General features: G+C 42.1%; 1 protein-coding gene across 1 annotated transcript; it reads left to right on the forward strand.

Moving 5' to 3' along the window:
* The first annotated feature begins 614 nt into the window (after positions 1-614).
* DDX18 (DEAD-box helicase 18) lies at positions 615-13,967 on the forward strand. Its single transcript, XM_032411856.1, has 14 exons — positions 615-802; positions 2,406-2,690; positions 3,984-4,124; positions 5,496-5,631; positions 6,008-6,108; positions 6,224-6,423; positions 6,524-6,638; positions 8,158-8,297; positions 9,172-9,333; positions 9,637-9,789; positions 10,472-10,585; positions 11,389-11,445; positions 11,815-11,992; positions 13,068-13,967. The coding sequence occupies exons 1-14, from the start codon at positions 718-720 to the stop codon at positions 13,208-13,210; spliced, it is 2,010 nt and encodes a 669-aa protein (XP_032267747.1). The 5' UTR covers positions 615-717; the 3' UTR covers positions 13,211-13,967.
* Positions 13,968-15,075: the final 1,108 nt, after the last annotated feature.

Raw genomic sequence — 15,075 nt, forward strand, 5'->3', positions numbered from 1 at the left:
ATAAAGGCAAAAGCCACAAGGTTACAGAACTTGTTTCAAAAGAATTACCATTACCATTACCCCTGCAGAGTTCAACTGACTATTTAATATACAATTGTCAATTTAGCTAGCAGAGGTTACATGAGCTCTAGTTCAGTCTGAAGTAGAAGAATGTGTTCCACGAGGTGGTCCCAACTGACAAAAGTCAAGAGTTCATGGTGTTCCAAGAATTGAAACAGGAGACGTGCAGAGACCCCGCTTCTCAATATCCTCCCAACCCTATTTTGAATGACTCTCTTCGCAATGCTTAACTTCGGAATCTTCTTTCACAACCTATAGATGAAATTTAGATTTTATTCAATTTCCCAAATAGTCCAGGATACAAAGAGGGCAAGCATATAAAACTGGTGACTCCCTAAAGCCCCCTGCTCATCCTTGTTTCTTCAGCCTCCTCTGGGGAAGCTCACACCCCCAGGACCCGCAAGGGCCCCTAACACACGTCACCAGCTCCGACCCAAGGTGAACCTGGGTCGGACTTCCACTCCTCTAGAGGGCGCTGCACAGAGTCCGGTCGCCGGAAGCATTTCCACCCGGGACGCATTTTTCCGACTGCAGTCCTCCAGCGGTCCCTGTGACGTATTTCCGGTTGGCCGAGTTACGCACGTGTGGCCCGGGAAGGAGTAACGTCAACCCGGTAGCCGAGTTGTGGCGCTGCAGTGGAGGCGCTTCTCCAGCAACATGTCTCATCTACCCATGAAACTCCTGCGCAAGAAGATCGAGAAACGGAACCTCAAATTGCGCAAGCGAAACTTAAAGCTCCAGGGTGAGATGCGCGGAGCTTGGGGACTGGGGGCCTCGGTAGCTGCCGGAGCCCGCCCCTGGGTCGCGGCGCTGCTCTGCTCGGGAGTCCCTGCAGCCCCGAGGTGGGGTGGCCGCTTCCCCCGCGGCACGTGTGCTTGTTGAGAGTGAAAGGCAGCTTGGCGCGGTTTCCAGTCGGTCCCGCTCGGGTGCCGCTCTCCGCGTGCCCCAGATCTGCCCGATTTTTCTGAGCCTCAGTTTCTCCGTACAGAATCAGGGCAGAAGCAGGCCGCCTGAGTTTTCTTCCCAGGCCTCCAGCCGGGCTTCCAGCTAAACCACCTTTTCTGTGTCTCCCTTATTCTGAGTCCCTCCCACCTCATCCCCCACCCCACCCCCCACCCCACCCCCCTGGCCCATTTCCAGTCAGACACGTGGAACTTGTCATCTACACGCGCCTTCCTTTCCCATCTATTTAATGCCTACATTGCTTCAAAACAAGCTCATTGTCTCTCTTGTCACAGAGTTTTTCTTGATACAATTGCCTTCCCCTGTCCACGTCTACTCTCTCTCGACTCCTGGAGCATATCCTATTTTCAGCTCTAGAAGTGCCTTCTGCACGTGTCCAGTGCGTGCCCTATCTTCCCATTGCTCCTAATATCATGAATTCCTCAAGCGCTTCCAGGTATTTGCATCCTTAATAAATACGTAACTGAAAAGGCTGTTAGCTGAATGCCCGTCATTCTTACCCACCTCGTTTGCAGTCCTACATTCCTAACAGCCAGAGATCTTGAAGTTACCTTATCCTTTTTTGGATCCTGTATAACGTATTAATCCCCGAGGGCAATGTTGGAGGCATAATTCCTTACCCTAGTTGGATTCCAGCAGATGAGTGGCTTGCAAGGAATCCTGAAGAAGAGGACAGGTTTGTGGGTTTTAGAAATGGTTTTGAAGCTCCCTTGTATTTCCAGTTCCGATGAATAATACAGCACTACTAACTACTTCTTGGTACTTAAAGGTAACGATTAAAATTTAAAAATAATAAAAATTTTTCAAAGTGTTGTTACTTTTTATTATATGTAAACAGGGAAACTTTTAAAGACATCCCTAGGCATTTACATATATATATGATAAATACTGGGACCAATAAGTGAATTTTCAGTTCACTCCTGCTTAGGAAAGTTAGGTTGAGTGTTCTGAAATTATAGGAAAAGCAGTAGTTGTGTGAATAGATGGAAGTCTTCTCTGATATATGGGTTAGCCATGTATTTATCGACTACCTGATACTAACGTGTATTTGTAGCTACTGTTGTCTGGCCCCATCTGTTTAAATGTTTAACTTCACTGAAGTTTTGCTGTCCCAGATTCTTAACTCCGTATGGACAGATACACGGTTTTTTGAAGTTAAGAAATCAATGTAGCTTTCCCTTTTCCGGCATTTTTCATTAAAGGAAATTGACTTGTCCTGTAGTAGAACGCCATAATTAAGTGGTTTTAATAATGTACATGAAAGGGAATTAAAAGCTAAGTCATCTCAGTCATGGACACCCTGAGGTTTCTCGCCTGGGATCCCAGCATTCTTAAGCAAACCTACCCTTCTTTGTCACAACGTGCATTCTGTTTTTAAACAGAGGCCTCGGATGTGAGCTTATCGGAAAACCAAAATGGAGATGTGTCTGAAGAAACCGTGGGAGGTGGGAAGGTTAAAAAATCCCTAAAACAGTCTGTGAATGTGGGCTCGTTAGAAGCCCAGAATGGAGAGAGAGCTAAAGAAACCGTGGAAACTGTACAAGTTAAAAAAAAAAAAAAGAAATCTACCATAATAATCAATGGAGAAGCAGCAACACAGCCTCCCAATTCAGAATCCAAAAAAAAGAAGAAGAAAAAGAGAAAAATGGTGGATGCTGCTGGGCCTGGTAAGTACTTCAGTTTCTTTGAACTTCAGGCATTCAAACAATTTTCACAGTTTCATCTTCTTTCTTTTATTACTGTACTATTCATACAACATGCAAGAATCCCTGTACTCATTAGTGTACCAAAAAATAACCTAGTAGCAAAAAGAAGCAGGGTAGGGGCTGGGGTGTGACTTTTTTTTTTTTTCTTTGATTAAGATACTGAGAAATGTGTCGTGCTTTTACATTCCCTAACAACTGAAGAACACCTCACTCTTCAATAAAAGACTTTGAATTCTAGAAATTTGTTCTTTTTGATGGTTGGCTAGGCTTTTAAACAGACTATATTATGGCATAGTATTTTAGGTTTATTACCTGTTTTCAAACAGAATTGTGGCATTACACTAAAGACATCTGGGCTAGTACATTCCTATCTTCTAAAGCCTTTATTTCAGTGGACTTTGCATTAATGATTCTTTTAATTTACCCTTTTTTTGTCCCAATTTTTTTTCCTATTATAAATTTCTCCTCTTGAAAGGAGACTTAGTAATAATTTGGATATGCAAATTGTATAAAAATAGCAGGTAACTTCTATATAAATGGAACGTTAATTCCCAAGTGAGTAGAATGGCCAGGATGGGGGGAGGCCAGTTTCTTTTGGAAGATGGTTGGATTTGGATAAGCTTACCTGAAGGATAGGCATTTTATTTGAGATGTGAGCAAGCAGAGATTTCAAGGGAGACTGCAACAGGTGTTAAACTATTCAGCCCTCTGCCTACTTTTGGAAATAAAGCTTCATTGGAACACTGCAGTGCACATTTGTTTACTTGGTCTTTACTGTGACAAACCCTATGGCCTGCAAAACCTACACTGTTTAGTCTCTGGCCTTTATAGAAAGAAAAAAGCTTTTATGGAAGATTTATGTTTAATGGCATAGTAGGACAAATTAGTGCCTTTTAAGAGTTCAAAAAACCATTAATCACAGCCCTTTTTTTCCTCAGTGGAATATACAGAATTGGATGTAATTAGTATACTTAAACTCTTCAACTTTCAAAAATGTCTTGGTCACTCAAGATACTATAATAGGCCTAAAAAATAAAGTTTTTTTGGCAAATCTGCATATCCCCCTGGGTTTTTACATATAATTAAATCTTTAGTCATGAAAAAGAGACATTCTTAGCATATTAAAACTGGAAATGTGTTAAGCTTTTGAAAACATGCCTCTTTGCATTACACATCTTTTTATTTTGTGATCCCGTTTGGTATTTTATTTTAACAAAAAAAATTGGGGGGGGGTGTTTTCCTTTAAAACCAAAGATACCAAAAAAGCAAAAACTGAAGACAAAGGGGACTCTGAAGAAGGGGCCCAAGCTCCTGAAGAGACAGAAAACAGTGTGGAGAAGCCAGATGATCAGGAAGAGGACAGTGAAGTGCCCAGCCTACCCCTGGGACTGACAGGTAACTTTAGAAAGTTTTCCGGAGAGACCTTAAACATGGCATGCCTTCTGGATTATAGGATTTGAAGTTTCAGTTGTGACTTTTAATTTACCTAGAAAAAGTATTGATGAGAAATATTTTTATATCTAGTTGCTGCTTTATCCACTTTGTGTGCCTTAGTTCTTATTGTTTCTGCTTTTTCCTTTTCTGCATTCCTAACACTAAATATTTTGATAAGGACACAGACAGCTTTTGGGGTTCTCTGTTCCTTTGGTTTGTTGTTTTCTAAAGCTCGTTTCATTTTCTAGTAGGAAGATTATTGGCCCAGAAGTTTAACATTGCCCCAGTTGTTAGTAAGCAAGGATGAAATTCACATTACTGAGGGACTTGGCCAGGGTGACTTCCTTTGGCCTCTCTGTAAGTCAAGAGTTTGGCCAAAATCACTTGCTCCAAACCAGAAATGTCTAGTTCCTTGAGTTGTTCGGTGTGGGTTTTTTATTTGTTAAAATATTGAGGCCTAACCCCAGGCTTACTTAATCAAAATTGCAAAGGTTATGGCAGTGGTTCTCAACCAGGGCAGTTTTGCTTCCTTGGCAGTGACCAGGTCATCCCGGTTTACCGACCAGTTTTAGCATCTGAAGTCCTGCATCTCATAAACCTTCTCAGTCCCAGGCAAACTGTGAAGGTTGACTACCAACATGTTTGGTTGTCAGAACTGGGGGCAGGCTACTGTCATTTAGTGGGTGGAGGTCAGGGAGGCTGCAGAACATCCAGTAATGCATGGGACGGCCTCTCACAACAAAGAATGATCCGGCCCAAAATGTCAGTAGTGCCAACGTGAACAATAGCTGACTGACAAGCAGGGCAGGTGTGGGGTGGGGCCTCCCCAGGTGATTTTGGTATCTTCCCCTGCTGAAGAACCAGCGCACTTGACGTGTGGGTCCAGTCTAAGGGTACGTGGCTGATTCTGACCTCAGTTGTCTTTTGGGAGTGAGATTAACAGCTCTTTTGATTGACTTCGCACTCACTTTCTCTGTACTGGATGCTTTCATTTTTTATTTCAGATTTCTTAAGCAATTCATTTCTCTCTGCACCACCCCCCATGCTTGACATTTTCATTAGACACAAGTCCCTTGATTATACCTCCTCTCCATCCTTTACTGTTTCTAGCCTTTACACAGCCGTCAGCAGTGGAGAAATTTCAGAAGTCAGTGTGTTTGTCTTAGTATTACGTAGGAATGGTGGGGGTCTAGTCTTTCTTACTGGAAGAAGCTCTTCTCAGCTTGACTCCCACCCATTAATGTTTTCACACAGCAAAACTAATTTACATAGCTATAGCAGTATTAACTATTAAAAAAGATAAATTTGCTAATGATAAACTCTTTTATTTAGGAGCTTTTGAGGATACTTCATTTGCTTCTCTTAGTAATCTTGTCAATGAGAACACTTTGAGGGCAATAAAAGAAATGGGTTTTACAAACATGACTGAAATTCAGCATAAAAGTATCAGACCACTTCTGGAAGGCAGGTATGATTAACATTGATGTTTGGGCATTGGTACCTATTCTTAGTGCTAGTCATTTAGAAAGAAAATGCCAACATGTTCTGTTGATGTTTGCACTGTGCTTTGAGTTGATACATCCATGCTTCATTAAAAGGCTTTAAGTTAACTGATGTTTGAAGAAAAGTGTTCATTTCTGTTTTATAGCACAATTCTTATTTCTGAGTTAGATCTGTAACCTCAGTGATTGGTTTCAGTGGTAAAGAAGCTAGGGACTTTGTTTTTCTTACTCACAGTCTAGCCTTGATGTCTGCAATGTGCTAATATGTAGTAGGTATTCAGTAAATGCTTGTTGAATAAGTTGACTAAATGTCTCTCTCTCCTTTCCATTGCTGATATTTAGGGATCTTCTAGCGGCCGCAAAAACAGGCAGTGGCAAAACGCTGGCATTTCTCATCCCTGCAGTTGAACTCATTGTCAAGTTAAAGTTCATGCCTAGGAACGGTGAGTTTCTGATCCGGTGGGTTTTGCTGGTAACTCACTAGAAGTTTATCGTTGCTGTTACGGACTCATGGTGATAACTACAGCTGGACTTTTCCTGTCATTTTGTGCCTTTTAGGAACTGGAGTTCTTATCCTCTCACCTACTAGGGAACTGGCCATGCAGACTTTCGGTGTTCTTAAGGAGCTGATGACACACCATGTCCACACATACGGGTTGATAATGGGCGGCAGCAACAGATCTGCTGAAGCACAGAAACTCGGTAATGGGATCAACATCATTGTGGCCACCCCAGGCCGCCTCCTGGACCACATGCAGGTAAGGCAACACTTGGGGGGGGGGGGGTGCCTGTCTCCTTGTCTCGTGTGAAACCTGAACCTGTCAGCTAACACGTTTTTCTTTTCCTTGGTCTTTTTAGAATACCCCAGGGTTTATGTATAAAAATCTGCAGTGTCTGGTTATTGATGAGGCTGATCGTATCTTGGATGTTGGGTTTGAAGAGGAATTAAAACAGATTATTAAACTCCTGCCAAGTAAGTAGACGTAATATCTGCATGTAGTTTGCAAAGTAGTTGTTGCAAGTAGGTGAGGGTGGTTCCTCTTTGAAAACTATTCGTACTGGAATTTTAATCTAGCCAAGCGAAGTGATTGTGCCAGTCAGTGCTAGAGGTAGTTGGCAAAGCAAGCGTCAGACTTACCAGTAACTTAATGCAGTGGTTTTGCCACTTTAGAGGTTGTAAGGCAAGTTAGACAGTGCTAACGTCTGTCTCAGTCCTGTCTGTCCCCAGCACCCCATCTTTCTTTTTCTCACCTGCCCCGACGTCTCCCGGGCAGCCGTGAATGTGTTGCCTGCTCTGTTGAGCTTGAGTTGTACATCCCTGGGTTAGAGCACTTGCAGCGTTATGAACTGTTTATGGCTGTAGTAAGGCCATGATCCCATTTATTATATGGTTTGGTTTTGGATGCTTTATTGAAGTATACTTGATACGGTATACGGTCTGTACTTGTTACAGATACTCAGTTTGTTTTGACACGTTTACACCTGTGAATCCCATCACCCCAATCGTTGGAGACAACCGTCTTTTGCCATTAAGTATGGCGTTAGCTATAGATTTCTTTTTTGTAGTTGCCCTTTACCAGACGGAGGATGAAAATGATCCTTTCTGTTCCTGGTTTGCTGAGATGTTTTTTGTTTTTGTTTTGTTTATCTGCATATACTGGTTGTTGTTATTAATCCAGAATGGCATGATGCAGGTACCATACAGTATGTATATTTATTCATTACAAAAATGGCTTCCAAACCATTAGACGTGAAATTGCAGTAACAGCATAAGACAGTAACATCACAATCAGAAAGAGATGTTAAATTCTATCAAATGCTTTTACCATGTCTGTTAAAATGAACAGATGTTTGTTTTTGTTCATTAAATATTTCTTTAGATTTTAAGTTTGCTAACTCAGGAAATTATATCAGTTAATTTTCAGATATTAAACAACCCTGCATTCCTGAAGTAAACCCCACTTGGTCATGATGCATTATCCTTTTTATATGTTATGTTCACCTTTGCTAAAATTTTGTTTAGAAATTTGGCGTCTGTGCTTAGGACTCATTATTGGGTTTTGGTATCAGGGTAATAATGGCTGGCTTCAAAGAATGAGTTGGGAAATAAAAAATCTCTTCAAATCCTGGAGAGATTGTGCAGAATTGGTAATATTTTTTCCTTACATGTTTGATAGAATTCACCAGTGGAAGTCTTTGGGGCTGGAGTTTTCTTTACGTGACGATTTTAACTACAATTTCTGTAATAGATACAAAGCTGTTCAGGGTTTCTTTTTCATCTCAAGTGAGCTTTAGCCATTTGCCTTTCAGGGAAATTGTCCATTTTATCTAAGTTGTCAAATTTATAGACATAAAGTTGATATTTCTTTCTTAATATCTGTAGTGATACCACACGTCACATTCCTGATAGTTTTCCTCAGTATTTCTAGTGGTGAGGCAATGCTAAAGATTCCCTGAAATATACGGGTTATTTTTATATGTATCTGTTTCAGCACGCAGGCAAACCATGCTCTTTTCTGCCACACAAACTCGAAAAGTTGAAGACTTGGCAAGGATTTCTTTGAAAAAGGAGCCATTGTATGTTGGTGTTGATGACGATAAAGCTAATGCAACAGTGGATGGTCTTGAGCAGGTACTTTTTGTCAAGATCTTATATTTACGGATCATCTTTGGTGTGTCCTTGTAATTGTTTGGAGGATCATCCCAAAAGCAGATGGATTAGTGAACTTTTAATTCAAATATAGTGAATTTGGATATTGGCTGTTTGGCATCACTGATCTTGAATTCTGAATAATTTGATCAGGTCTCTTTATTCTGTCTTTTAATACTGCCTGCCACATAGGAGACACTAATCACTACCAATTGTAAATGCAGTAAAAAAAGTGTTATTTAATGATCTTTTGCTCTAAGATGCAAGGTGAGTTAGCAGATGGAGAGGCTGGTTTCAGGCACATTGCTCTGAAAAATTGGAAATGAGGTGACAGAAATCCAACCTAAGTGGATTGAAAACAGAAAGTTGGGTCTTTAGATGAATAAAATATTTCAAATAACAATCTTGCTTAAAAATTCCATTCATTGTATATTTTTAAAAATGTATTCACTTGCCTTTGTTATCTTGTTTAGGACAGTGCACTTAGGCTATAGTTATTTGAGATCTTGCTATTTAAGGACCTTTTAAAAAATGAAGCATTGCTATGCTTTGAGGGTTCCAATGTGTAGTGGTGTTACTTTATTATGGTTGCACAAACTGTGGGTAATCAGAAGTCTGTAACCTCAGAAATATGTAAAGTACTTAGTATAGTGATTGCACCCAGTAAAAGGAATCAGAAGAGCTAAAATTAGTCTCAGTTTAGGGATGCTTTGTTATAATGAAGTCAGTAATTTTGCTGTAGGTAAGGCACAATGGTGTATATGCAGTGTTTATCTGTGCTCTCCATCAAATCATACTGCTTTATGAAGCTGAAAATGTCTGATTATTTTTATCTGTTCACTTGAACAACTTCTAGGGATATGTTGTTTGTCCCTCGGAAAAGAGATTCCTCCTGCTCTTTACATTCCTTAAGAAGAACCGGAAGAAGAAACTGATGGTCTTCTTTTCATCCTGTAAGTCTGTGAAATACCATTATGAGTTGCTGAACTACATCGATTTGCCTGTCTTGGCCATTCATGTAAGTGATTATCATGAGTTTATTAAAAAAGTTAACACTTATCAAGTATATGGATTGTGGGGTTTGTGGTATCTCTCTAAATGTAGAATGATCCCATGTGGAGGGAGCTATGCTGGGTGTGGAAGGGTGAGGACCACAAAGGGGTAGGAGATACCATCCACTTAGGGAAATGAGATCTGGGCCAGAGAGTGAAATGAAGCAGGTTAACAACTCCACAGCTGGGGGGTTGTACATCCAGACCTCCCAGAAATGACCTCAAGTTTCCAGCTCTAATGAATGATTTGATTTGATTCTTGATTCTAGGGAAGGCAGAAGCAAAATAAGCGCACAACCACATTCTTCCAGTTCTGCAACGCAGATTCAGGGATATTGTTGTGTACCGACGTGGCAGCTAGAGGGCTGGATATTCCTGAAGTGGACTGGATTGTTCAGTATGACCCTCCAGATGACCCCAAGGTAACCGGCATCCCTGGAGTTTCTCCACAAGGGCTCTATGTTAAGGAATGAAGTTTCTGGTTTCTCTGAGACTCACCATATTTCACATTCAGAGGTTGATCCCGTAGTTATCCAAGTCCTGTTGTACTGCACACTGACTATAGTATTTCTCTGGTGCTGATAATAGCCAGGGCTTTTGCAGGACCCAAGGGGGTGTGCCAAGATTTGAGAGGCCTTAGTGAGGCTGAAGTTAGGAATGTCATGTGCTTGGAATGGTCTGTGAAGAGCAGTAGGTGTTAGAAGAAAATAAAATTCACTGCCAGAAATAGGTAAGATTCTGTAGCATGTGTAGTAAAATAAGTTTTATTAAGTATTGTCAACAAGCAATAGATGACATAAATTGTCAGCTAGCACAAAAACATATTCAAAAAGTTATTTTGAAGATGAAGCACACTTAGTAGTCATTAATGTGAATATCACATCCAGCGGGTATCGGGCCTCAGTCATGGCCCTGTTACCTCTTTGGTCACGGTCCGTGCAGAAGCAGGGGACATGGCTAGTGTGTGTGTGGCACGGACCTGGGGGAGGAGCACCATCTCATCCAGATGCGCTGACATGCTGTGTCCACCACCGTACAGATCCTGGGAAGGCAGGTTCCCATGGAAGTTGGTGTATTAATTCAGGTGTTCTCTCTCCACCAAAGGAATATATTCATCGTGTGGGAAGAACAGCCAGAGGCCTAAACGGGAGAGGGCATGCCTTGCTCATTTTACGCCCTGAAGAATTGGGTTTCCTTCGTTACTTGAAGCAATCCAAGGTAAAGATCTTGGTTTGGAAAATCGTAAGCTGGGAAGATTCCTCCTGGTAGGAATTGCAAGTATGCGCAATTCCCGAAAATGGCCCTTGTGCCTTTGGTCTAGAATGCCCTTTTTTGGATCTTCAGAATGCTTCTGGTTTGGGTGAGCTTTGCAGTCTTGTGGGACGCCATCAATGATCTCCTGTCATTGGTGTTCCCCCAGCTCGAGTGCTCATCCAGCTGTCCTCTTACCCCCTACCTGTCTTCTCTGCAAGACTGCAGGCTCTGAGGGTGGGACTTGGGCAGCTATTTCTCCAGCACCTCTCTGAGATCTGGCATTTTTGCAGTTTCCTAATAAGTGATGACTGGTGAGAGATCCTTCCCATAGGGGGGTGTGGTCATTGTGAGCTCTGGTATCACAGACCCTAGTCACAGGGCAGGGGGTGGTAGGACAGCTCTCCTGACATGCAGGGAGGGGCCAGTGGTCCTTCTGACTAGAAGCATCGGGCTGCCTCATGTTGCATCCATAGAGCTCCTTCTGTAGAGAAAAGGGCTTCATCGACTCACTGTCCCTGTCTAGTCCCTTGCCTTTCCTTTCAGGAAGGGTCCTCAGCCCAATGCATGTGAAGGTAGTGGAAGTAAGCTAAGACTTTTCCCTTGGCTTCAGGAGAGCAGAGGAGCGGCTGTCTGTCCTGAGGGAGTTATACAGGCCTGGCTGTCCTTCTGGTTCTTCATGGGACAGGACGCTTGTCACTGCTCCATCATCTACAACTCTGAATATTGATCCATCCTGGTTTACTAATCTTCGTGCTTTTGTTTTCTAGGTTCCATTAAGTGAATTTGAGTTTTCCTGGTCCAAAATTTCTGACATTCAGTCTCAGGTATGTTTGGTATTTTTATTTGTGTGTTTTTTGTGTTTTGTTTTTTTTTTTAAACATTTGTGAGGAAAAGGTAGCCTCCGTTGGTAATCACTGTCCTCTGATTCTCCCTTTTCATGAACCAGGTTTGGATTGTGATCCTTTAGGGTTCTTGCTATGCTGCTTATCACAGTCCTATGTTTCCTACCTTGTTCCAGTTCCTACCTTATAAGAACTTTGACATTCTTCTTACTGCACCCTGATTTTGCAAATATTACAAAACTTAGAGCACAAGTGTATTGGAACAAATGTTTTTTTACAGGATGGTTTTATTCTAATATGTATGAAGTCTGCTTTTGTATTTTATTGAAACCAATGTCTTTTTCATTTCAGCTTGAAAAATTGATTGAAAAGAACTACTTCCTTCATAAGTCAGCCCAGGAAGCATATAAGTCCTACATTCGAGCATATGATTCCCATTCTCTGAAACAGATCTTCAATGTTAATAACTTAAATTTGCCTCAAGTTGCTCTGTCGTTTGGTTTCAAGGTGCCTCCTTTTGTTGATCTGAGTATCCTTTTCTTTGTTGTCAGGAGTTCATCCGGGAACTGAGGGACAAAAGGTTGACAGAGGGGCACTTGGTTTGGTGTGTGGTCCAGCGAGGTCTGGTCACTGTCTGCTTGTCAGCGCTAGCACGCAGTAGGCAGGGGTTAACTGTCGCGGTGGGGGTTACACACACAAGACAGCCTGTGCTTTAGGCCTTTAGGAATTTGACAGGCAGACAGGGAGAGCCGTAGTTGTGCGTTCTGGAGAGAAGCCCAGGGGGGTGCAGTTGCAGGGCTTGGGCTGTTGTGAGGCTTCCCTATACGAAGTCATGGAGAGCAGCATGCCCTGGGGCTGGAGAGAGAAGATGGGACCTCAGAGTGTTCATCCCCTCAGAGCCATGGAAGGATTTCGTACAAGGAAGTTGCAAGACTAGCAAAAGAAAATAACCCATAAGTGCTACTCAGGGTAAAAGGCAAAGGAAACCCTTCCAGTTGCTTCTGTTGCAGTTGCTCACCTGTACTTCATCCTCATGTTTTCCACCGAGGAAACGAACAGCGAAAGTGAGGCCTGTGAGCTAGCGCTGTGGCTCCAACTCCCGAGGGGACGAGACTGGGGGTCACCATCCCCCTCGTAGGCAGTAAGTGTCTAGTGTGGTGCGTACTTGCCGAATCGTTGAGGAAGGAAGAGCAACTCCTTCAGTTGGTTAAGCATTCCCGAATCCACTCTGACAGAGGTGAAAGTCATTTGTTTTGACATGGAGGGTGGTTTTTACTGTGTTTCTGTAGACTTGCTGATGTGTACCTCTCAACTCCTTGTAAATAATTGTCTTCAGCTTAGTTGTGCAGAAAACAGTATCAGTATCTGTAACATGACTGTTACATTGGCTTAGAAGTCACACCTGCTCATTGTAGTCCATGATCACGTGACCACTCCAGACTTCCTGGAAATGGGTCATGTGGGCTCATGGTCACATTTTCGTGGTGCAGGGAGGGGTTGTGGGAGCGGAGCAGGGGGGTACATGCTGGTTTGTTCTCTGTATGGATATTAGATGGGAGCTCATTGTCTTCGAGTTGCTTGATTTCCTTAACCTTCACCTTTAGACGTGAACAGCAATGATGGCAAGCTTAAAAAGAGAGGAGGCGGCGGCGGCTTCGGCTACCAGAAAGCCAAGAAAGTCGAGAAGTCCAAAATCTTCAAACACATTAGCAAGAAGTCCTCCGACAGCCGGCAGTTCTCCCACTGAAGACACGCCTTCCTTTCGTCTTGAATAGCTTTGTCCTGAAATGGATTTTTTCCCTTTCTTTAACAAAGGAATTGTTGTGGCCAGGATTGGGACTGATGGAACAGGAGTATGAGTTGACGTGGGTTGCAAGCACCAGGCACTGATACTTCCAGGAGATACCGCTCTTATTTGGGGATGTAAAACAGAGTTCAATTTTTCTAGGTGGTTCAAGAGCAAAGCAAGGGATCTTTTGGATTTTGTTATGACGACAGAGTATTTTAAATCTTTTACCTCCAAATTTGTCATTGTTTTGGGGGGAGTGGGGTATTTTTTATTTAAAATCAATTAACATATAATGTGTTAATGGTTTCATAGGTGGAGTTCGGTGATTCTTCAGTCTTACATAACACCCAGTGCTCATTATATCACGTGCCCTCCTTAATGTCCATCACTCAGTTCAACCTGCCTTAGAAGGTTGAACTTAGAAGTGACCTGGTACACTGGGGGTGGTGATGCGGAAGATTGTCTCAGGTTTTTTGTTTTGGGGTTTTTTTGGGGGGGGGTTGTTTTTTTGGTTTTGGTGGTTTCTTGGACCTTAACCATAGTTCCTGACCTCCCCTGAAAATGCTACTGTGGCTAGGAAGCACCTTTAATGTAAGGTGGTGGTGGTTTTTACATATGCCAGATTTTAAAGCAGCCTTTCCCAATTTTTTAAGAGCACAAAGTGTGGGTTATTTGTCATTGTTATTTGAATAAAGCACCCTTAGCAGTCCTAACATTTGTTGGAAACAGTGGGACTCTGAGATTTTTGAACCTCATTTACACCAATATAAGTGTAATAATCTGCTGTTCTCCATTTAGTAATTTAGCAAAAACCTTCTTGAAAAAGGCACAAAGCGATGACACCGCTCATTCAACTTCGTTTCGAGTGGTTTGGATTTTGGTGAACCCTTCCAACTCTGCAGAGTACCCAGGAGGCAAAGCATCTTTTTGAGAAAAATTTCCCCTTCCACAACTGTGAAACAAAAATAGGTTTATGATGAAATTTGGAAATGAACAGCAGTCAAAAAAGAGCAGGAAAAGATGGGGGTTTCGTCATGTGGGGTTTTTGTTGTAGGAACTCTTGACTTCCAGAGTATTTCATGTGTCTTGTTTTATTTCCAGTGCATTTTAGAACGATCAAATGGTTACGACATTTTGATCAATTTGAAACCAAAGGTGCTGGCATCGTTTTGCTGTTGTGCCAGTTAATGTTCATAGTCTCCTGTTAAATATGAGGACACTGAGAACTTCAAATGTGGAGGGAACAGCCTGATACAATAGCATCCCAGTAGAAAAACAAAAAGTGATCCTTTGAGTCTGGGCTTGACCACTGTCCCCCTGGCTGGACCTGTCCTAGGGTTCAGGCCTTGACTGCTGGACTCCTGGCACTGAAGAACTCTTCATCTAAAACATCCAGTAACTTGTTTTTCTTTTTTGTTTCAGAAATAATCACGTCTCAAAAAATACACAAAAACAAAGGGAGAACTCTTTAATCACAGAGCAGGAGTAAAAACTGTCGATATTTTTCGTACATAGCCATCGGGTTTTGTATACGTACTTTTAAATTTTCTATCAGGAGTGAAGTCATCCTTTACCCCCTACTTGTAACCAGCTTGTTTCATAACATGTTATTTTCCTGTGTCATTAAATAATTAACGTCCGTTTTATATTTCATTTATGACTACCTTTTGTTAATAACCCTTGCTTGGTCTGCCTAGACCAAGGTTCTAGGTCCCTGCTTATCACAGAGGGGCTCTCCTATCTTAGCCTGTCTCGTGCTCCTATTTGTCCTGCCATGGTTGACGTCCAGTAGGAGTAGAAGTCAGTGTGCAGAGATTTTATGA

Source organism: Phoca vitulina, unplaced genomic scaffold (genome assembly GCF_004348235.1).
Source record: "Phoca vitulina isolate PV1807 unplaced genomic scaffold, GSC_HSeal_1.0 scaffold1, whole genome shotgun sequence".
Taxonomy (NCBI): domain Eukaryota; kingdom Metazoa; phylum Chordata; class Mammalia; order Carnivora; family Phocidae; genus Phoca; species Phoca vitulina.